The sequence below is a fragment of the Chionomys nivalis genome, chromosome 4 (assembly GCF_950005125.1).
Source record: "Chionomys nivalis chromosome 4, mChiNiv1.1, whole genome shotgun sequence".
Taxonomy (NCBI): domain Eukaryota; kingdom Metazoa; phylum Chordata; class Mammalia; order Rodentia; family Cricetidae; genus Chionomys; species Chionomys nivalis.
The window spans coordinates 105,123,127-105,146,406 of record NC_080089.1 but is presented as its reverse complement, the minus strand read 5'-3'; the positions used below and the strand labels follow the sequence as shown (position 1 = coordinate 105,146,406).

The following is a 23,280-nucleotide window of genomic DNA, read 5'->3' as shown; positions in this document are numbered from 1 at the left end:
GATCTCTGTGAGTTCGAGGCCAGCCTGGTCTACAAGAGCTAGTTCCAGGACAGGCTCCCCCCCCCCCGCCCCCCAAAAAAGCTACAGCTACAGAGAAACCCTGTCTCGAAAAAAAACCAAAACCAAAACAAAACAAAAAACAACTGTGAAACCACCACATCTGGCTCATCATGCAATTTGGTAGCAGAGAATGTTTTATTTCGGGCACATTTAAGTAGTGGAATTTTTCATCGATTGAATCAGAACAAAACTGCTGAAATGTTCTTACATGTAATTAGTACATTTGAAAATGTTATGATGTGTTAATGTTCTAAATATTTCTCTGTTCTCTAACAGAAGTATTAAAATGAATTTTAATGTTTGGAATATCAAGGAGATGCTCAGTATCCCCTCAGGCTCTGGGTAAGTTTCCTAGTTATTTTCTTAGACATTTAAGTCCTGTGGTTTTATTGATGTCCTAGAAAATCTCATTCCTATAGCTGGAGTGACTGTTGAATAGTGCTAGAGGTATCCATATTGCCTCTCCTTTTCTTCTCTGATACTGCTGTTCCTTTCTATGCTGTCTTTTTTCTCTCCCACTTATTTTAATTAAAAAAGTGATGTCGGTGTAGGGGAGACAGCGAGGGTAAAGTGTTTGCTTGTCAAGTGTAAAAACTTGAGTTTGAATCACTGGACCCATGTAAAAAGTTGGGCACAGTGACATGTGCCTGATATCCCATCCATGATGAGATGGGAGATACAGACAGCTCTGGGAGCTCACAGGTTAGCCAGCTTGGCTTATGTGGCCAAGTTTGTTGGAAGGAGGCCACTTGTTGGTTCCTGGCTGCCCTTCTTTCTCCCAGCATTCAGCCTAGCTTTCCCTGCCTACCTAAATTCTGCCTGCCTTGCTATAGGTCCAAAGCAGTTTCTTTATTCACTAATGGTAATCACAGCACACAGAGGGGACTCCCACATCATAAGTTCCAATGAGAGATCATGTCTCCAACAAAAGATGGAAGGCACTTAAGGACAAGCACTCAGTGTTGTCCTCTGAATTCTATGTGTTCACACATGCTGTTCACACATGCATATGTACACACCCATACATATACCTGCACCCACATGAATATACATCTTAACATCTACACAGACACACCCATAGGTAGTATCAATGTAGCTGTGTTTATCAGCTCTGTATGCAACATTTCAGTCTTGGGACTGGATCTGTGAGAATCAGATATAGAGCCCCAAATCTTGAAAATGACCTGAATTAAGCAATGCTTTTGGAATAGGAAGAAATAAAATCAGTATAGTGTTCAGATTTCTTTGTTTCTGCACTATAATTTGTAGCTGCTCTGAAGAGAAGAGCCAGTCCAGCTACCAGCAAGACCCAATAAAATACTGTGCATAGCCGTATGTATTATCCACTGAGGTTTTAGACTAGTGTCCACCAGGCTGAAATAAGCCTACCATTTCTAAATTGGGGGAAATCTCCGAAAAGGAATTTAAATTGTTCTTTGTGTGCTTTCATCACTGGATAGTTTTTTTTCCCCTTTCTAACACTTTCCCAAGGAGATTTGCCAATTTGATTTTAAAAAAGAAAAGAAAAATCTAGGGGTTAGAAAGACAGCTCTCGTTAAGAGCTTTTGCAGAGGCCCCAGATTCGGTTCCCAGAACCTACATGGTGGTTTACAACCATCTGTAACTCCAGTTCCAAGGAATCTGACACCCTTAACTCCTTATTTTTTTAAAAAAAAATATTTATTTATTTATTATGTATACAATATTCTGTCTGCGTGTATTCTTGCAGGCCAGAAGAGGGCACCAGACGTCATTACAGGTGGTTGTGAGCCACCATGTGGTTGCCGGGAATTGAACTCAGGACCTTTGGAAGAGCAGGCAATGCTCTTAACCGCTGAGCTATCTCTCCAGCCCCCTTAACTGCTTATTTTAAAGCCTGCTCTTCTTTTTATTTCTCTAAAAGGGGTTACTGTTTATACAGAAAGAGAAAACTTAGCTTTGTTTAATTCTATCATTTCTATCATTGCTTTAAGATACAATCTGATGCTGGGCTGGGTGGTGGTGGCATATGCCATTAATCCCAGTATTTGGGAGGCAGAGGCAGGTGAATCTCTTGAGTTCCAGGACAGACAGAGCTATACAGAGAAACCCTGTCTTGAAAAACCAAAAAAGAAAAAAAAAGAAAAAAACAGAGATGTTTTAAGTCTAGTAAGGCTTATTTTGTAGTTAAAAATTTCTACATTGCCGGGCGGTGGTGGCGCGCGCCTTTAATCCCAGCACTCGGGAGGCAGAGGCAGGCGAATCTCTGTGAGTTCAAGGCCAGCCTGGTCTACAAAGGGAGTTCCAGGACAGGCTCCAAAACCACAGAGAAACCCTGTCTCGAAAAACCAAAAAAAAAAAAAAATTTCTACATTTATTTATTGTGTATGTGTGTGTGTGTTTATGTATATATGTATGTAGAGATCACAGAATATGTGGAGTGTGTTGGTTCTTTCCTCTTACCATGTGAGCCTCGGGGATTGAACTTGGGGGCAAGCACTTTTACCCACTGAGCCATCTTGCTGGCCCCATTTCTTGTTTGTTTGTTTTGTGTTTCAAGACAGGGTTTCTCTGTGCTGTCCTGGCTGTCCTGAAAGTCTCTCTGTAGAACAGGCTGTCTTCGAACTCATAGAGATTCATCTGCCTCTGCTTCCCAAGTGCTGGGATTAAAGGCATGTGCAATCACCAACTGGCACATTTCTTTTTTTTTTTTTTTTTTTTTTTTTTTGGTTTTTCGAGACAGGGCTTCTCTGTGGCTTTGGAGCCTGTCCTGTAGACCAGGCTGGTCTCGAACTCACAGAGATCCGCCTGCCTCTCCCTCCCAAGTGCTGGGATTGCCACCATCGCCCGGTGACTGGCACATTTCTTGTTTTGGGCTTTTGTTTTGTTTTGTTTCCCTTTCCCCCACCTGGAAACAGAGTTTCTCTGTGTAACAACACTGACTGTCCTGGAACTTGCTTTGTAGACCAGGTCAACCTACCTCTGCCTTCCTAGTGCTGGGATAAAAGGCTTGCACCATCATGCCTGGCTCCGTTTCTTGTTTTTTAAGTTAAGGTTAACATAGCACAGGCTGGCCGCGCGATGGTGGCGCACGCCTTTAATCCCAGCACTTGGGAGGCAGAGGCAGGCAGATCTCTGTGAGTTCGAGACCAGCTTGGTCTACAGAGCTAGTTCCAGGACAGACTCCAAAGCCACAGAGAAACCCTGTCTTGAAAAACCAAAAAAAAAAAAAAAAAAACATAGCACAGGCTGGCCCGGCAGTGGCGGTACACTCATTTAATCCCAGCACTCGGGAGGCAGAGGCAGGCAGATCGCTGTGAGTTCAAGTCCAGCCTGGTCTACAAGAGCTAGTTTCAGGACAGGCTCCAAAGCTACAGAGAAACCCTGTCTCAAAAAGCTAAAACAAACAAACCAAAACCATAGCACAGGCTGGCTTTGAACTCCTTACATTTCCTGCTCCTGTGTCCTAAGTGCCAACATTACAGCAGGAATCATAGGCATTACCATGCCAAGCTTTGTGGGTGTTTTTTCTTTTGAGGAAGGGTCTCTCCACATAGCCCTGGCAATTCTTTAGCTCACTGTGTAGACCAGTTCCTCCTTGAACTTACAAAGATCTGCCTACCTCTGCCTTCTGAGTTGTTGGGATTAAAGGCGTGTAGTAAGGTTAAAGCCGTACCCAATCCAGGCTCTTGTGTTTGTATTGTTATGGCTCCATCTCTCTCCAGTCCTGTTCTCCCTCCTACATTTTCTAAATGTTCACAAATATGTATTTATATAGGCTAAAAGCTTACAACAATAAGCAATAGAGTTTACTTTAAGTAAAGTTCTACTTTTTAAATTTATTATTTGTGGGGGCGCACAAATGCTATGGTATGTGTGTGAAATTCAGAGGAGCTGGTTCTCCTCTCCCTCCTTCATGAATTACAGGTGGTCAGGTTACCAGGAGTGTGTTGCAAGTGCCTCTACCTGTTGAGCAATCTTTCCCTTACTTTTTTGTACTCAAAATTAGTTTTGCCGGGGTGTGATGGCACACACCTTTAGTCCCAGCACTCGGGAAGCAGAAGCAGGTGGATCTGTGTGAGTTTGAGGCCAGCCTGGTGTACAGAGCAAGTTCCCTGATGGCCAGGACCACACAGAGAAAACAACAAACAAAAAAACAACAACAAGCCGGGCAGTGGTGGCGCACGCCTTTAATCCCAGCACTCAGGAGGCAGAGGCAGGCGGATCTCTGTGAGTTCGAGACCAGCCTGGTCTACAAGAGCTAGTTCCAGGACAGGCTCCAAAACCACAGAGAAACCCTGTCTCGAAAAACCAAAAAAAAAAAAAAAAAAAAAAAGAAAGAAAAAAAAAATAATTATTTTTGAAATTTATCCATGTGTTTTTACAAAAATCTAGCTTCTTCCTTCCAGCTTCTGCACAGTTGAAGTGCACAGTCTGTCTGTAGTTTATCTATTTGCTTAATGATGAACAGATTTAATTTTAGGGGGTTGATCTGCCTATTTCTGCCTCCTGAGTGCTGGGATTAAAGGCATGCGCTGCCACCACCACCTGGCCAAATCAATTGTTTTTAAAAAGAGAATATCTCTTAATCCCTAAATATATTATAAACTTTGGTCTAAAAAATATTTTTATAGCTCAAAATGCTGTAATACAAGGGATAGTTGCTTCAGTTCTTCTGACTGAATTTCCATTTGATTGTTTTCCAGTTGTCAGAATCAAAATGTGGGGCATTTATAATTTTCCTGTGGTTCTTTTTAGGTCATAGAGGACTTAAAGGTCAAACAAACATGCCCAGAGCTTCATAATAGAGAGACCCTGTCTCAAAACAACAAGAAAACAAAGCAAAAAAATGCGCTCCCCAGAATATTCTGAAATAGTAGCTGTGAGTTATAATTTCATTCGTTCAGGATGTTAACCTAATGTTTTCTTGCTTCGTTTCAGGATCACTAAACCATCTAACTGGAATAGTAATCAGACTGATTGTTCTTCTCTCAGTGATTCCCAGTTCCTCTTTGGATCTCAGTTTTGTTCAGAAAATTCAGAAATTCTGTCTACATCCTTAGATGCTGGTGCCTACTCAAGACATCCAAAACAGACACAACAGAACTCTGTAGATGTGAGTCTGATTTCCAATAGTTAGATTTTTCTTTTTGAGACAGAACCTTGCTGTGTATGCCAGCCTAAACTCCATCCTCCTGTTTCAGCCTCCAGGCTCTTCAAGTTATAGGTATAAGCCATCACCCAAGCTCTGATTTCTGAAAGTTCTCTGCACATATTTCATAGTTCTTATAGAGATAAGCTAAAAAGAGAATTATTATGTTAGAATATGAACATGCTTTAGAATTGTACTCTGAAGATTACTATCCTAAATGGATTAGTGCTTGATTGATGCTGTTTTGTTTTGTATTGTTTTTGAGTCAGAGTCTCACTATGTAGCCTTGGCTGTCCTGGAGATCCTTATATAGACCAGGCTAGTCTTTTTAAAGATTTATTTATTTATTATGCATACAACATTCTGTCTCCATGTATGCCCACACACCAGAAGAGAGCGCCAGATTTCATTACAGGTGGTTGTGAGCCACCATGTGGTTGCTGGGAATTGAACTCAGGACCTCTGAGAGAGCAGCCAGTGCTCTTAACCTCTGAGCCATCTCTCCAGCCCCAAGCTAGTCTTGAATTTAGAGATCTGCCTGCCTCCTCCTGAGTATTGGGATTAAAGGCATCCACCACCATTCTCAACTGATTCATGACTTACTTATTTAACTAAAAAAGAGTCTGGAATCTAAAATACTTACATTGCCAGGCAGTGGTGGCAAACACCATTAATCCCAGCAGTAAGGAAGCCAGAGGCAGGCAGATCTCTGAGTTCAAGGCCTGTCTGGTCTACAAAGTTCCAGGATAGCCAGGCTTTATACATAAACCTTGTCTTGAAAAAAACCAAAACAACCAAAATCACTTACATGTACAGTTTCTTTTATTGCCAAAACAACATAGAGTAGTGTCAATACCTTGATCATTTATTTTGGGAGGAACAAATATTCATATTTCCTAACCTAATCATTTACTATTATGAAAATTCATAAGAAACAATGGCTTTTGTCAGATAAATTTGTTTGTTTTCTTAGACAAAGTCTCACTATGTAGCCTTAGCTGGCCTGGAACTCACTATGTAGACCTGGTTGGCCATGAATTTGCAGAGATCCATCTTCCTCTTGCTTGAGAATGCTGTGATTCAAGGCATATACCATCATGCTTGGTGCTTTTGTAAGACAGAAGTAAAGGGGGTAGGAAAAATGACTCTGGGACAAGTGCTTGCTTTATAAACTTGAAGACCTGAGTTAGAATTCCTAGAGCTCATGTAGAATTCAGGCTTGGCAGCACATATCTGTAACCTTGCACTCATACAAGGAGATGGGAGGGAGAGACAGGAGTCCAGCAGGCCAGCTAGCTGTCATATGCAGCGGTAAAAAACAAAGAGCAACTCTTCGGCTGGGTGGAGGTGGCAGACACCTTTAATCCCAGCACTCGGGAGGCAGAAGCAGATGGATCTTTGTGAATTCAAAGCCATCCTGGTGTGCAGAGGACAGCTAGCGCTGTTATAGTGATATTTTTTATTTATTTATTTATTTATTTATTTATTTATGGTTTTTCGAGACAGGGTTTCTCTGTGGCTTTGGAGCCTGTCCTGGAACTAGCTCTGTAGACCAGGCTGGTCTCGAACTCACAGAGATCTGCCTGCCTCTGCCTCCTGAGTGCTGGGATTAAAGGCGTGCGCCACCATCGCCCGGCCTTATTTATGTTTTAATAAATAAAGCGTGTGTAAAGATCAGAAGGGCAAAACTAAGCCACTAGAGGTCAGGCAGTGGGTGGCACACACCTTTAATCACAGGATTTGGAAGATAGTGACAGATGGATCTCTGAGTTCAAAGCTAGCCTGAGCTACACAAGAACAATGCTGAAACAAATCCAGGTGGTGGTGGTTCACACCTTTAATCCCAGCACTAGAGGGAATAGAAAATGGGAGGAGAAAGAGATTTTGTTTAGGCTGCTTAGGCTGCGGTCGCCCAGCCTTGGTAGAGGTAGGACTTCTCTACTGACTTGGCTGCTTTGCTTTTCAGGTTGAACCTCAATATCTGTCTCTGGGTTTTTATTATTTGTGCTATAAATCCTGTCTCAAAAAAGAAAGAAAGAGGGGCTGGAGAGATGACTCAGAGGTTAAGAGCATTGTCTGCTCTTCCAAAGGTCCTGAGTTCAATTCCCAGCAACCACATGGTGGCTCACAACCATCTGTAATGGGGTCTGGTGCCCTCTTCTGGCCTGCAGGCATACACACAGACAGAATATTGTATACATAATAAATAAATAAATATTAAAAAAAAGATTTATTAAAAAAAAAAGAAAAAAAGGAAAAAAGAAAAGAAAGAAAAAGATAAAAAAGAGCAACTCTTCCCTTCCATACCTGAGGTTGTCCTCTGACCTCCACACTTGTGCCATGGCATACACATGACACACTCATAGACATACAAACACACACATGATTGAATAAGTAAAAATAAGCCCTTTGACTTAAAGAAAGAAATAAAGTGACAAATTTTATTTTTTCAGTGTTGTTGGTGGAACCCAAAGCCTAGCAGAACAAGTGTTTTACCACTGAACTTAGCCACAGCTCTCTAATTTTTAAAACATTTATTTTATTTTTTATTTTTTTTTTGGTTTTTTGAGACAGGGTCTCTCTGTAGCTTTGGTGCCTGTCCCGGAACTAGCTCTTGTAGACCAGGCTGGCCTCGAACTCCCAGAGATCCACCTGCCTCTGCCTCCCGAGTGCTGGGATTAAAGGCGTGCGCCACCACCGCCCGGCTAAACATTTATTTTTGAGACTGGAGATAGGGCCCAGCAGTTAAGACCATTGGCTGCTCTTCCAAAGGACCCAGGTTCAATCCCAGCACCCACATGACAGCTCACAACTTTCTGTAACTCCAGTTCCAGATGATCTGACACTCTCACTCTGACATACATATGCAGGCAAAACATCATAAAAAGAAATAAAAATTAAAACATTTGTTCTTTAACAGTTTCATATATGTATAATGTACTTTGATTCCCATTATCTTCTCTCATCTGCTCTCCTTCCCACAGAACCCCTTCTTCCCAGCAAGTTTCCCACTACCTTCCTGTGCTGTTTTATGGCCCATGATAGCTTCTTAGTGTGTCTTCACCTCTGAGACAGTTTCACAATTGTCCTGGCTGGCTGCCTTGGACTCACTGAATAGCCAAACTAACTGTGTAGCTAAAGATGACCATGAACTTTTTTATTATTAGTTTTACACTTCTGTATTTATTATTTATTATGTTTTGGAGCACAGAGGACACCTTGATAGAGATGGCTTTGTCCTACTGTGTAGATTTCAAGGATGGAGCACAGGTTGGCAGGCTTGGTGGCAAGCATCTTTATCAGCTGAGCCATCCTCTAAGTGTGACTTTGAACTTCTGAACCTCCTAGGACTACAGGCTTGCACCACTACTTTCTTTGTTATATTTTTATGAAAAGTAGTTACATTTATTTGTTTATTTGCGGGGGTTGAGTTACACAAAGAAACCCTATCTTGAAATAACAAAAACAAACAGAAAAGAATGAATATAATCACAATTTTTATACATACATAAATATTTCTCAAAAATAAAACTAAAAAATATTTAGTTAGCATACAGAGTATTATGCATCCTTATGGCATCATCAAGCAAAATTTGTTGAGTCTCCCTCCCTTCCCCCTCTGCATCCTCTAGCCTTGGGCATCTACACCCTTTGTACTTTTCCCATTTTCTTGTCGCATCTCCTCTGCTGTTCTCCACTCCTTCCACATTCTTCTTCCCTCCTAGTTTCATAGATTATACCCACACTCACATCCACACATACATATAGATGAGCATTAAAAACTGGGGGCTGGCGAGATGGAGCAGTGCTTAAGAGCCTGCTCTTCCAGAGGTCCTAAGTTCAATTCCCAGCAACCACGTGGTGGCTCACAGCCATCTGTAATGAGATCTGGTGCCCTCTTCTGGCATTCGGACATACATGGAGGCAGAATGTTGTATGCATAATAAATAAAATTTAAAAAAATTGGAATCTGGCTGGGCAGGGGTGGCACACACCTTTAATCCCAGCTCTCAGGAGGCAAAGGAGGTGGATCTCTGTGAGTTCAAGGCCAGCTTGGTGTACAGAGGGAGTTCCAGGACAGACAAGGCTACACAAATCCTATCTCAAGAAAACAACAACAACAACAAAAACCCACCAAAAAAACCTTCTGAGATCTGCATGTGAAAGAGAATGTGAGATATTTGTTTTTTTGAAACTGGGATTTTGTTGCTGCTGTTTTGCTTTTATTTTTTGGACAGAATTTTACTGGTCTAGAACTCATTGTGTAGCCCAGACTAGCTTAAAATTCAAGGCTGTTCTACCCAGTCTGTTGTGCACCATGAGGAAGGAGAGATACAACACTTATGGGTTCCAAAGACTTTAATAAAATCACCACATAATCAGGGTCATCGGGGTCACTGATGGGTCAGGGCTGCAGAACAAGGACCTGGAACCTTGTTTCCTCACCAGGATTTATAAGTACAAGAATTACAAACATTTGTTGCCAAGTTACAGATACAATTTTCACCAATCAGGAGTCAAAGATTAGGGACTTTCCTTCTGTGTTCCATCACTGTCAACAGACACAAAATGGAAACTTTTTAGTCCAACCAAAGAGATTCATTTGTTCTTTCTATTGTTAGGAACAGCCATGATATTTTAAAGAGCTTGGTTGGGGGACAAGCTATTTCCATTGTTTAGGGAGGAGGTTGATCAGCTATTGGAAAGTTCTTAGCTCCCCTTGGGCATAGGAACCTGAGCTTTGTTTCACCCTACAGGTAAAATCAAGTCTGAAGTCAAAATAACAGTACCTAGGCCAAGTTGCTTTTGCCTGCTTCCTTCAAAGGCCATCCTCCTGCCTCTGCTTCCTGAGTACTATGATTCAAGATATGTACCATCATCCCTGCTCTCTATCTCTCTTTTTTTTGGGGGGGGGGGTGGGTTGAGTTACATTTAATTTTATATTTAGACTTACCTGTATCATATGATGCAGTGAATGAGGCTAGCTCAGTGCTTTAGGTTAGTGAAGCATTATATGTATGATCTCAGTACAAAAATTGATGCTAAACTGGGCAGTGGTGGCTCTCTCCTTCAATCCTAGCACTTGGGAGGCAGAAGTGGGCGGATCTCTGCCAGCCTGGTCTACAGAGCAAGTTCCAGGACAGCCAAGGAACCCTTTGGTGTGATACAAAAAGTCAAAACCAGGGACTGAAGAGATCGCTCAGCAGTTAAGAGTACTGGATGCTCTTCCACAGGTCCCAGGTTCAATTCCCAGCACACACATGGCAGCTTATAATTAATTGTCTGTAATTCCAGTTCCAGGGGACCTGACACCCATGTCAAAAATACCAATGCACATAAAATAAAAATAAAATAAAATAAAAAACAAAAACCAGGCGGTGGTAGCACACGCCTTTAATCCTAGCACTCAGGAAGGCAGAGGCAGATGAATCTCTGAGTTTGAGGCCAGCCTGGTCTACATGGGAGTTCCAGGACAGTCAGAGATACACAGAGAAACCCTGTCTCAGATAATCATAAAATAATAATAATAATGATACCAAACCAAAACCCAACAACAACAAAAAAACCAAAAAAAATTGATGCTAGTGATATGATGGGAAAAAATGCACTTCCACTGGGCAGTGATGGCGCACGCCTTTAATCCCAGCACTTGGGAGACAGAGGCAGGCTGATCTCTGTGAGTTCGAGACCAGCCTGGTCTACTAGAGCTAGTTCCAGGACAGGCTCCAAAGCTACAGAGAAACCCTGTCCGGAAAAAAAACAAAAACAAAGCACTTCCTGAATGTTTAGAATATGATTTTTCTAAGAAATGCAGGAAATGACTCTTCATAATGCAGCCTGTGTACTTCTAGGCCTTGTGGAAGTTATCAACAGGTTCTGAGTTCAGCAGAAAAAAAATAGTGATTTGAGTTAAATATATTAACGTGAAGCTTTAATATCACAATCAGAGAGTGAGTAAATGATTTTTTGTTGTTTCCTATAAATGTATTCAGTTGGTTTTCAACAATTTTAGCTGAATTTTTAATATTTCTGCATTAAAGCTGAAACTGTATTAACTTAGAAAGATGCTTATTATAATTTCCTGGTTGGTACAAATAAAAGCTACATGCTGTATCTTCAACCATATGCTTGGTACTTAAATACATTAAATTCTGCATTGTACAGAGAATAGTGGATGGAATTTGATGTTGATTTTTTTTTCCATTTAACAGAATGAACCTAGTATTTTCACAAAATACCAGACAAAGCCCCAGTTGTTTGGAAGTGATACAAAGGATGAAGATTTATTTTCTCTTCCTTTGCCAGTTGGAAAATCAAAAGGACTCCTGAAACAGTTTGAGGAGAAAAAACGAAGGGCAACAGACAAATGTGACAGGTACACACATTTTATGTTTTTTTTTTTTTTTTTTTTTTTTTTTTCGAGACAGGGTTTCTCTGTGGCTTTGGAGCCTGTCCTGGAACTAGCTCTTGTAGACCAGGCTGGTCTCGAACTCACAGAGATCCGCCTGCCTCTGCCTCCCAAGTGCTGGGATTAAAGGCGTGCGCCACCACCGCCCGGCCAGGTACACACATTTTAAGAGGATGAAAAGTTTATGTTTTCTGAAGAAAACAAATGTACTATCGATAATCAAATAATTCAATTTCAGTATAATAGAATGTATTAGTCAGGGTTGTGCATAGGAAACAGATTCAGTATTACACACACACACAGTAGGGGATCTATGACAGAGAAAGATGCAGAATCTGATATAGTATGGAAGTCCTGTAAGTCTGCCATATGTAAGCTAGAGAGCCAGAGAAGGAAGGGGAAAGATGGCTGCTCATTATGTTTTGAAGTTTGATCTAGGAGCTCCAGTGTTTGGGAGCAAAAGGAACTGGATGTCTCAACCAATAAGGAGAATCTTCCCTTTTTTGTCTCTGGTCACCAGGTTCATCATTATTTTGGGTAATGCACCTGCACATTGATAAAGATTAGCTTGGGTTTTGTGTTTTAAGGGTATCATGTAGCCCATCCTCCATCTATACATCAACAGTAGTGCTTACCCAGCACAGCAAGTCTGTAGGTTTATTCTCTATCTCCACAAAATAAACAAACATTAAATGAAAAAGGAGGAGGGCAGCATTGGAAGCTGGATGTTGGGGGTGTGGGGTACGTTCCAGTCAGCTTTTATTTTATTTTATTTTATTTTTAATTTTTTTTTTTTTAATTTTTTTTTTTTTTTTTTTTTTGGTTTTTTGAGACAGAGTTTCTCTGTGGTTTTGGAGCCTGTCCTGGAACTAGCTCTTGTAGACCAGGCTGGTCTCGAACTCACAGAGATCCGCCTGTCTCTGCCTCCCGAGTGCTGGGATTAAAGGCGTGCGCCACCACCGCCCGGCTCCAGTCAGCTTTTAGAAGGCAGAAGCAGGAGGGTCAGGAGTTCAAGGTCATCTTTGGCAACACAGAGAGTTCTACTTGCAGGTCAGTTTGAACTACTGCAGACTTTATCTCAGAACAAAAAGTGGCTTGGCAGCAGTGGTGCACACCTTTAATCCCAGCACTAGGGAGAAGGGGCAGTCGGATCTCTGTGAGTTCAATGCCAGCCTGGTCTACAAAGGGAGTTCCTGGACAGCTCGGGCTGTTACACAGAGAAATCCTGTCTTTTTTTTTTTTTTGGAGGGGGGGGTTGAGACAGGGTTTCTCTGTAGCTTTTGGAGCCTGTCCTGGAACTCGCTCTCACCACCCAGTGAGAAATCCTGTCTTAAAACAAAGCAAAACTGCAAAGTGCTCTTGCTTTTTCTTGCTCGTGTGTGTACTGGTTTCATTTCTGTCGCTGTCTAAGATAGGATTCCCCAACAGAAGTAACCTAAAGAAGGAAGAGTTTGCCTCATGATTTTAGGTTACAGTCCATCTTCATCTTCTCAGTCACAAGAGCAGGAACTGATAACAGCGCAGCCACAGTTGGAGAGCTGAGAGGAATGCATGCGTGTATGTCCTCGCCCATTCTCTACAGTCCGGGACCCACACCTGGGGAATGCTGCTGCCCACTTTTAGACTCCATCCCATGTCAACTAATGTGAGATCTGCCTGCCTCTGCTTCCTGAGTGCTGGGATTACACATGTGCACTGCCACCACCACTGGGCTAGATGACTGTGGTAACTGAGTTTTGTCTTGTGTAATGCTGGTAATTGAACATAGGGCCTCTCAAACATTAGGAAAGTGTTGAATGATACCCTTAATTCAGTGTAATATATGATTTTTTGTTTTTGGTTTTTTTTTTTTTTTTTTTTTGGTTTTTCGAGACAGGGTTTCTCTGTGGTTTTGGAGCCTGTCCTGGAACTAGCTCTTGTAGACCAGGCTGGTCTCGAACTCACAGAGATCCGCCTGCCTCTGCCTCCCAAGTGCTGGGATTAAAGGCGTGCGCCACCACCGCCCGGCTCCAATATATGACTTCTTAAGTCAAAGTTAAAGACTTTTTTTTCTGAGATAGGTTCTCGCTATATAGATCAGGGTGACTTGAAACTGCCTCTTCCACTCCTCCAGATGGGACTAGAGAAATGAGCCACCAGTGGGCATGGACAGAATTTCTTTTCTTTTTCTTTTTTTCTTCAAGACAGGATTTCTCTGTGCAACCTTGGCTGTCCTGGAACTTGCTCTGCAGACCAGATTGACCACAGAAACTGTATTAAAACACTGCTTGGGGCTGGAGAGATGGCTCAGCGGTTAAGAGCATTGCCTGCTCTTCCAAAGGTCCTGAGTTCAATTCCCAGCAAACACATGGTGGCTCACAACCATCTGTAATGAGGTCTGGTGCCCTCTTCAGGCCTGCAGGTATACATGTAGACAGAATATTGTATATATAATAATTTTTTTTTTTTTTTGGTTTTTCAAGACAGGGTTTCTCTGTAGCTTTGGAGCCTGTCCTGGAACTCCCTTTGTAGACCAGGCTGGCCTCGAACTCACAGAGATCCGCCTGCCTCTGCCTCCCGAGTGCTGGGATTAAAGCCGTGCACCACCACCATCCAGCTTATAATAAATATTTTTAAAAAATTAAAAAAATAAATAAAACACTGCTTGGCCATTAGCTCTAACTTCTTATTGACTAACTCTTACATATTGGTTTAACCTATTTCCATTAATCAGTGTATTGCCACATGGCAGTGGCTTACCAGAGATTCTAACCTGCGGTTCATCTCCGGCGGAGGATCCATTGCTTCTCTCCCTCCTCCTTTCTTCCTCCCAGAATTCAGTTCTGTTTTCCCCGCCTACCTAAGTTCCACCCTATCAACTAGGCCAAGGCAGTTTCTTTATTTATTAACCAGTGAAAGCAACACACAAACAGAAGGACCTCCTACACAAAGTACAGAATTCTAAGAATAGGAAAAAGAGGGTTTGTGCATTGACTACATTTGTGTGGTTAGTTAGAGTTTGTATTGGAGTCTAGCTTGCTGAATTAAAGGGAATGGAATCTCTTAGACAGAGATAACATCCAAGGTGGCTGGATCAAAGGGGGAACTATGGTTGTGTAAAATCCAGAGCCTGGCATTTCCAGCTTCCCAAGCCAGCAGCTTTGTTCCCGCTGACGCCTAAGTAAGAAACACTTCCTTTCTCTGTGGCCTTTTCCAGAATTCAAGGCACCCACTATATATTCTATATATCAAGATTATAGGGCCAAATGAAGAGTCACCCAGCGTAACAGTGCGTGAGAGAGTTATGACCAATAGCTAATACACTGCTGAGGTGTTTTGGGATGAAAAGAGAAGGTCACCATGGCTTCACAAGTATTACAGAATGACAGCAACTATTCAAAAGGCAGGTTTCCAGAGTTTTGCAAATTGGGTGTAGCCTAGGGATTTTGCCAGCTGTACTCTCACTGTATAATGCTTGGGGTCGCCAGCAAAGCCCAATGGTAGAGACACACGTCTTTAATCCAGCACTCAGGAGGCATAGGCAGGTGGATCTTTGAGTTTGAGGCCAGCCTGGTCTACAGCGTGAGTTCCAGGACAGGACTGTCCTACAGAGAAACCCTGTCTACAGAGTGAGTTCCAGGACAGGCAGGACTGTCCTACAGAGAAACCCTGTCTACAAGGTGAGTTCCAGGACAGCCAGGACTACACAGAGAAACCCTGTCTTGGAAAAGTAAAAAAAAAAAAAAAAAAATCCTGGGCTAGAACCAACAAGATGGTGTCTCCTGCTGGGCCTAACAGTGATCTGAGTTCACTCCCTAACACCCACATGGCAGAAAGGGAGCCGACACTTATAATTTGTCCTCTGATTGCCACACATACAGATATATACACACAAATAATAAACACAAAGAAAAAAACAAAACTTGAAGTCAAACATGGTATTTTTCTTCCAAATTCTCAGCATTTAGAAGGCTGAGGCAGGAGCATTACCAGGAATTGCAGGGAAGACTGAACTAATATTATCTAATCCTGTGTTTAAAAACACTGACTGAGAGACTGGAAAGAGGGCTCAGCAGGGAAGAGCATTTGCTGCTCTTGTAGAGGACACAGGTTCAGTTCTCAGCACTCATGACAGCCGTAGCTGAAACACCAGTGTTCTCTTCTGACCTCCACAGGCACTGGGCACATACATGGTGCACTAAATACATACATGCAGACTAAATACTCATATACATAAAAATATAAATATTTAGAAAAAAAACCCTGAAAGTACATTGAATGAGTAAAGGAACTTGCCATGATACGTGATGATTTGATTTTCATCCCTGGTGGGATTTCCACATGGTGGAAAGAAAAAACTGACTCACGCAAGTTGTCCTCAGACCTCCACTCCACACACACACTCTCTCTTTCTCTCTAAATGGTTGTAGTAAAAAAAAGTCAGGGGGTCAGTTGGTAGCTCAGTGAGTAAAAATATTTGTTGACAACCTGACATTAATCCTCAGAATCTCCATGGCTGAAGTTTTCCTCTAGCTTCCACATGTATGCTATGCATTTGTACATGCACACATGGAATATATGTAAATTTAAAAATTTAAGGAATATAAAATTTGTAATTAAAAAAAACTATATGTGTATGTACATGATTTTGTTTGTTTGTTGTTTTGAGAAACAGTCTCACTATGTAGCCATCTTTGGCCAGGAAGTCTCTATGTTGACCAGGCTGGCCTTGAACTCACGAAATCTACCTGCTTCTAAAATCAGGAAGAACTGGGGAGATGGCTCAACACTAGTTGCTCTTGCAGAGGACTCAGGTTTTGTTCCCAGCACCCACATGGTGGTTCACAAACATCCTTGCTCCAGTTCCAGAAGACCCAACAGCCTCTTTAGACTTCCTCAGGCACCAGGCATGCATATGGTGCACAGAGACACATAAAGCAGACAAAGTACTCACATTGAATAAATAAATCTAAAACAATAGAAATAAAAGGAAAATAAAGAAGCAACAGAATGGAAGGAAGAAAAATGTGATTTGCATTAGAAATCAGAGTTTTGATGTTTTTCAGGTAGAGTCTCCAACTCTGATCAAGCAATGTTTTGATGCTATGCTAGATGAACACTTGCCATAATCAGCTGTTATATGCTATTTCAACATGGCACAAAGATTTACTCTCCCCTTTTTTTCTTAACTCTAGTGAAATGCTGTACAACTTTGTTTCTCATTTTCAAGAAGTCATTCACAAGGTAGGTAGAACTAAGTTTCAGAGAATTAGTGCATCGTGTATCTTAGGCATGGTAATCATTGTAGTGCCATCAGCAAATGCAGAATAGCAGCATGTTTGCCATTTTATAATTCAGTTACCATTCTCCAGGTCAGTGAAGACAACAATTTGTGCTTTCTTTTGTCTCTCTCCTTCTTTCTCTCTCTTTCTTTCTCTCCCTTTCTTTCTTTCTTTCTTTCTTTCTTTCTTTCTTTCTTTCTTTCTTTCTTTCTTTCTTTCTTTTTTGTTTTTGAGACAGGGTTTCTCTGTAGTTTTTGGTGCCTGTCCTGGAACTAGCTCGTGTAGACCAGATTGGCCTCAAACTCACAGAAATCCGCCTGCCTCTGCCTCCCGAGTGCTGGGATTAAAGGTGTGTGCCACCACCGCCCAGCATCTTTTTCTTTTATAAAATTTATGATCATGTATTTGGGTGTTTTGCCTATATGTGTGTGCACCATATGTGTGCAGTTCCCTTGAATGCCAAAAAAGGGGTGGGATCTCCAGGAATTGGAGTTTATGCACAGTTGTAAGCCACCATGTGGGTGCTGGGAATCAAACCCTAGTCTTCCGAAAGAACATTGTTCCCCATCTGAGCCACTTCTCCAGTCCCATGTGATTTCTTTCTTAATTTTGAGTTTCTTAGTTGCAGACATCTGTGGAAAAGTCTGAGGAACATCTCAGTATGAGAAGCCAATCTATTTTGGATTCTTTGGAAACTATAGCCAAGACATGTGAGTGTCCCATGTTTATATTTGGTTCTATTTTAAACTTTTTGTTATCGTCTCAAGGTTGATGTTATCAGCAGAGGGCATTAGTGAGTCATGAATGTGACCCTTCTGACCCTAGCCAGATTTCCTTGTTTAAAATGGGATGGTGGCGCACGCCTTTAATCCCAGCACTTGGGAGGCAGAGGCAGGCGGATCTCTGTGAGTTCGAGACCAGCCTGGTCTACAAGAGCTAGTTCCAGGACAGGCTCCAAAGCCACAGAGAAACCCTGTCTCGAAAAACCAAAAAAAAAAAAAAAAAAAAAAAAAAAAATGGGAGGGTGCTATCCTTACTGCTATGTAACAGTACTTTTTTGTTTGTTTGTTTTTACTTTGTTTTGTTTTGTGACATATCTCTCTACATAGCCCTGGCTTCTTTGCTACTTACTACCAGGCTGGTCTGGAACTCACAGACATCTGCCTACCTCTGCTTCCTGAGTACTGGGATTAAACACGTGCACCACACCCAATTTGTAAACTTATGTGCAATTTTTTTTTCAAGACAAGGTTTCTCTGTAGCTTTGGTGCCTGCCCTGGAACTAGCTCTTGTAGACTAGCTCTTGGCCTCAAACTCGCGGAGATCCACCTGCCTCTGCCTCCTGAGCGCTTGGATTAAAGGCGTGCATGCACCATCATCGCACAGCTGCAGTTTTCTTTTTGTTTGTTTGTTTTGAGAAAAGTTTGTTTGTGTAGGCCTGGCTGTCCTGGAACAGCTAAATGAGTCATAAAAGTATATATTAGAGAACATCACTTAGGTATTTCAGACTTTAGAATGTAGATTGAACCAACATGATATTATATGTATGTGCTGGGAATCGAACCCAGGTACTCAGAACAGAAGTGCACTTAACCATGAAGCCATCTCTCTAGCTCGTGCCAACACTTTATTCCCATGGTGGCTTTTGTGTAGCTCTACTCCTCAGTGATCTTGCTGTCTGAGGGTAGGGTAGCTCTGCCAGCCTTCTCACCTCATGCCTGAGATGAGTCAGCAGCTCCTTAGTCTCATGTGGCTTGCTCACTGTGCTGTCTATAGACACACGCCCCCTTAGGAGTTAGAAATATTCCAGTCACCTGCTGCTCACTCTTCTCACTGCCTTGGTTTCAGTGAAAGTTGTTTTGTGGTGAATCAGCCTTGGTCTCAATGTCAGTTATAGTGTAAGGTTTGTAGAATCCCCTCCCCACCAATTAAGTGTTGTACATGTAAATGAATGTCCTTATAAATAGTCAACACATTCTTCTTAGCTAAATACTGCTCTAGAATTTTCTAGGAAAGATAGATAATTGTGCATCTGTACTTGTTTGCATTTCTGCTTATTTTTTATTTTAAACTAATTCAAGTCATCTGATTCACGTGCCAAGGGATGAATTACTCATGATTTACAAAAATCAATGCCTTTCTGTGGCTCATAAAGTAATTACCATCTGTCTAAATAGAGGCATGGTACTGTTTATCTACTGATCTCCAGCCTGGGCTACACACAGGGCAGCTGTCCATCTGTTTAGAAATGTCAGAGCTAGGACTGTTACCCCACAAGACTTAGCAGGGCTGAGAATGTACAGTGTGATAGAGTAACTCATTTGTTGGTGTCCCGGCCAGGCTTCCCATTGCTATGACAAAAGAAGTAAAGGAATGCTAGGAGGTGGTGGCGCACACCTTTAATCCCAGCACTCAGGAGGTGGAGGCAGGTGAATTTCTGCGAGTTTGAGGCCAACCTGGTCTATAGAGTAAATTCCACCACCCAGCTTGTCATTTGTTTATTATTTTTTCTTTCGGCATCAGGCATTTTACCCAAAGTATTTTATATAATTTGGAAAGATGTAGGTACTTCTCTTTGTACTTTTGGAGAAAACTTATTAGGAAAAAAAATTGTCCTTGTTTTGTATTTAGTTCAAGAGACTGCGCAGGTCCAGCGTGACCTGATGTTTGAGGCCACACGAGACAAAGGCAATATGGAACAGGCCATCCTTAAGATACAGAAGAAATCTGAAGCCGTAAGTATAAATACAAGCCCTTGCTTGGCCTTGCCTTCTTACCTAGATTTGTCTTGAGGTGCTGCACTCAAGTGATCTTACCCCAGCCTTCTGATTGCAGATACATGCCGTGCCCATGTGTGCTTTTGGCTTTGTCTCTAAGACCAAGAAAGACACTTAATGTCTGAGAAATTTCCATCTAAGTCCAGAAACTGGTATGGTTCTTTTTTTTTTTTTTTTTTTTTTTTTCTTTTTCGAGACAGGGTTTCTCTGTGGTTTTGGAGCCTGTCCTGGAACTAGCTCTTGTAGACCAGGCTGGTCTCGAACTCACAGAGATCCGCCTGCCTCTGCCTCCCAAGTGCTGGGATTAAAGGCGTGCACCACCACTACATGGCTCTTCTTTTTAATTTATATTTTAAAATTAATTTTTTTTTTTTTTTTTTTGGTTTTTTCGAGACAGGGTTTCTCTGTGGTTTTGGAGCCTGTCCTGGAACTAGCTCTTGTAGACCAGGCTGGTCTCGAACTCACAGAGATCCACCTGCCTCTGCCTCCCGAGTGCTGGGATTAAAGGCGTGCGCCACCATCGCCCGGCTAAAATTAATTTTTTATATATAGAAGTGATTTGCACACTTATATGTCTCTGTATCATGTTTTTTATATATTTTTTATATATAGAAGTGATTTGCACACTTATATGTCTCTGTATCATGTTTGTGTCTGGTTCCCATAGAAGTCAAAAGAGGGCATTAGATCCCCTGGAATTGGAGTTACAGATGGTTGTGAGCTGTCATGTGAGTGCTGGGTACTGAACAAGAGTATTCTTTTTTTAATTATTATTGATATTTATTGAGCTCTACATTTTCTCTGCTCCCCTCCCTGCCTCTCCCCTCCGTGCTTCAATCCTCCCCAAAGGTCCCCATGCTCCCAATTTACTCAGGAGATCTTGTCTTTTTCTACTTTCTACTTCTCATGTAGATCATATCTATGTAAGTCTCTCTTAGTGTCCACATTGTTGTCTAAGTTCTCTGGGATTGTAATTTGTGGGCTGGCTTTCTTTACTTTATGTTTAAAAAGCACCTATGAGTGAATACATGTGATAATTGTCTTTCTGTGTCTGGGTTACCTCACTCAAAATAATGTTTCCTAATTCCATCTATTTTCCTGCAAAATTCAAGCTGTCATTTTTTTCTGCTGTGTAGTACTCCATTGTGTAAATGTACCACATTTTTCTTATCCATTCTTTGGTTGAGGGGCATTTAGGTTGTTTCCAGGTTCTGGCTATGACAAACAATGCTGCTATGAACATAGTTGAGCACATGTCCTTGTGGCACGATTGAGCATCCTTTAGGATATATACCCAAAAGTTGTATTACTAGGTCTTGAGGAAGGTTGTTTCCTAATTTTCTGAGAAATCGCCACACTGACATCCAAAGGGGTTATACCAGCTTGCATTCCCACCAACAGTGCAGAAGTGTTCCCTTTTCCCCACAACCTCTCCAGCATAAGTTGTCATCAGTGTTTTTGATCTTGGCTATTCTTACAGGAATCTCAAAGTTGTTTTGATTTGAATTTCTCTGATGACTAAAGATGTTGAACGTTTCCTTAAGTGTCTTTCAGCCATTTTATATTTTTATGTTGAGAGCTCTTTGTTTAGCTCTGTACTCCATTTTTTTATTGGATTTTTTATGTGATCTTTTGGTGTCCAATTTCTTGAGTTCTTTGTATATTTTGGAGATCAGACCTCTGTCTGATGTGGGGTTAGTGAAGATCTTTTCCTATTCTGTAGGCTGTCGTTTTGTCTTGTTGACCGTGTCCTTTGCTTTACAGAAGCTTTTCAGTTTTAGGAGGTCCCATTTATTAATTGTTTCTCTCAGTGTCTGTGTACTGGGATTATATTTAGGAAGTGGTTCCCTGTGCCAATACATTCAAGTGTACTTCCCTCTTTCTCTTCTATAAGGTTCAGTGTGACTGGCTTTATGTTGTGATCTTTGATCCATTTGGATTTGAGTTTTGTGCATGGTGATAAATATGGGTCTATTTTCATTTTTCTACATGTTGATATTCAGTTATGCAAGCACCACTTGTTAAATATGCTTTCTTTTTTCTATTTGATATTTTTTGCTTCTTTATCAAAGATCAGGTGTTCGAAGGTGTGTAGATTGATATCCGGTCTTCTATTCGGTTCCATTGGTCCTCCTGTCTGTTCTTTTTTTTTTTTTTAAAATATTTATTTATTTATTATGTGTACAGTATTCTTCTTGCAGCACCAGAAGAGGGCCCCAGATCTTACTACAAATGGTTGGGAGTCCCTATGTGGTTGCTGGGATTTGAACTCAGGACCTTTGGAAGAACAGTCAGTGCTCTTAACCTCTGAGCCATCTCTCCAGCCCCCCTCCTGTCTGTTCTTATGCCAATACCCTGAACAAGAGTATTCTTTCAGAGTGCTTTTAACCTCTGCTCTTAATCACTGAGGCATCTTTCTAGCCCCATCATGCTAGTCCTCTTGACTCAGTCATCTAAGTGCTGGGATTAGAGTGTGAGCTACCATACCCACATCTGTTATCACGTTTTAGTGTGACCATCACTTTCCTCTTTCTCACTACCTTTCCCAGAGACAAACTGAGTTCATGGAGATGAAATCCAACCTGAAGAACCTTGAAGTTCTAGTTGCACAGCAAAGTAAGGACTTCCAGCAGCTTTCTGAGAAGCTGGGCCAGCTCAATGTGCCTGGTGTCATAGAAGAGCTGAAAAATCTCATCTCTGCCCCTCAGGTAGCTGGGCATCTGAAAGACAGCACCTCCCAGACCTCACCAGCTCTGACCCAGAGCCTCCATCTTACCAGACAGGAAAAATGCACCTCTGAGGAGCCATGTGCTCCACAGGGCCAGGTGTCTCTTTCAGGGAATCCCAGTAGGAGCTCCCAGAGGCCTAGGGAGCTCGGTGTCTGGGATGAAGGAGCATTGCCAACAGATGGGCCCCATAGAGAAAATGAACGTTTGAAGAACAAAAACCTTCAGACTTACTGCAAGAACTGGGTTATCACCACCAGAAACCTCAGTAACCACTGCTCTGGCCCCCCAAGCCAAAAGACTGGCCGTGACCAGGATCTAATTGCCCAAGAAGCCTCACAGCTGGACTTAAATAAGTTTGAATTCAGAATGAAGAATGTCTGCCCCCAAAATGAAAGCGAAAGCATGTGTTTTGACCAGTTGGAACAGTCAGCGACTGAACAGAAAGGCAAGACCCGAGGGAAGGGGAGGAAAGGCAAGAAGCAGCAACCCAGGAAATCACAGGGAAGCAGGCTTCCAGCTAGGAAGAAAGAACAAACTCCAAGGAAGGCCTGTGATTCCATCTCGAAGCATCACAGTCCCCAGTCTCCAGTTTCTAGCCCACAAGGGCCCCTCATCTATCGGCGGGCTCCGAGAACCTCCACAAAGTCAGCCTGTCATATTCCGGGAGGAACAGTGAGGACCAGTAAGACAGAAAGGGCAGCACAGGGGAGCACCCTGCGATCTACCCAGCGCTCCTCCCCAGACCATGCATGCTTATCTAGCAGTTTCCAGGGGGATGAGCAGATAAATTGGTTCATTGACCTCAGCTTTGAAAACCCAGAGCCTCCCCTGTGTAACAAGAGAGGGAAGAATTTGCTCTGTGATCCGGATTTTGACAGCAGTGATGATAACTTCTAACCATGCCGACAGTGAC

General features: G+C 42.0%; 1 protein-coding gene across 1 annotated transcript; it reads left to right on the top strand.

Moving 5' to 3' along the window:
• The first annotated feature begins 346 nt into the window (after positions 1 to 346).
• Iho1 (interactor of HORMAD1 1) lies at positions 347 to 23,264 on the top strand. Its single transcript, XM_057769006.1, has 7 exons — positions 347 to 402; positions 4,981 to 5,155; positions 11,404 to 11,567; positions 16,775 to 16,823; positions 17,484 to 17,571; positions 19,493 to 19,596; positions 22,188 to 23,264. The coding sequence occupies exons 1-7, from the start codon at positions 347 to 349 to the stop codon at positions 23,262 to 23,264; spliced, it is 1,713 nt and encodes a 570-aa protein (XP_057624989.1).
• The last annotated feature ends 16 nt before the right edge of the window (positions 23,265 to 23,280 follow it).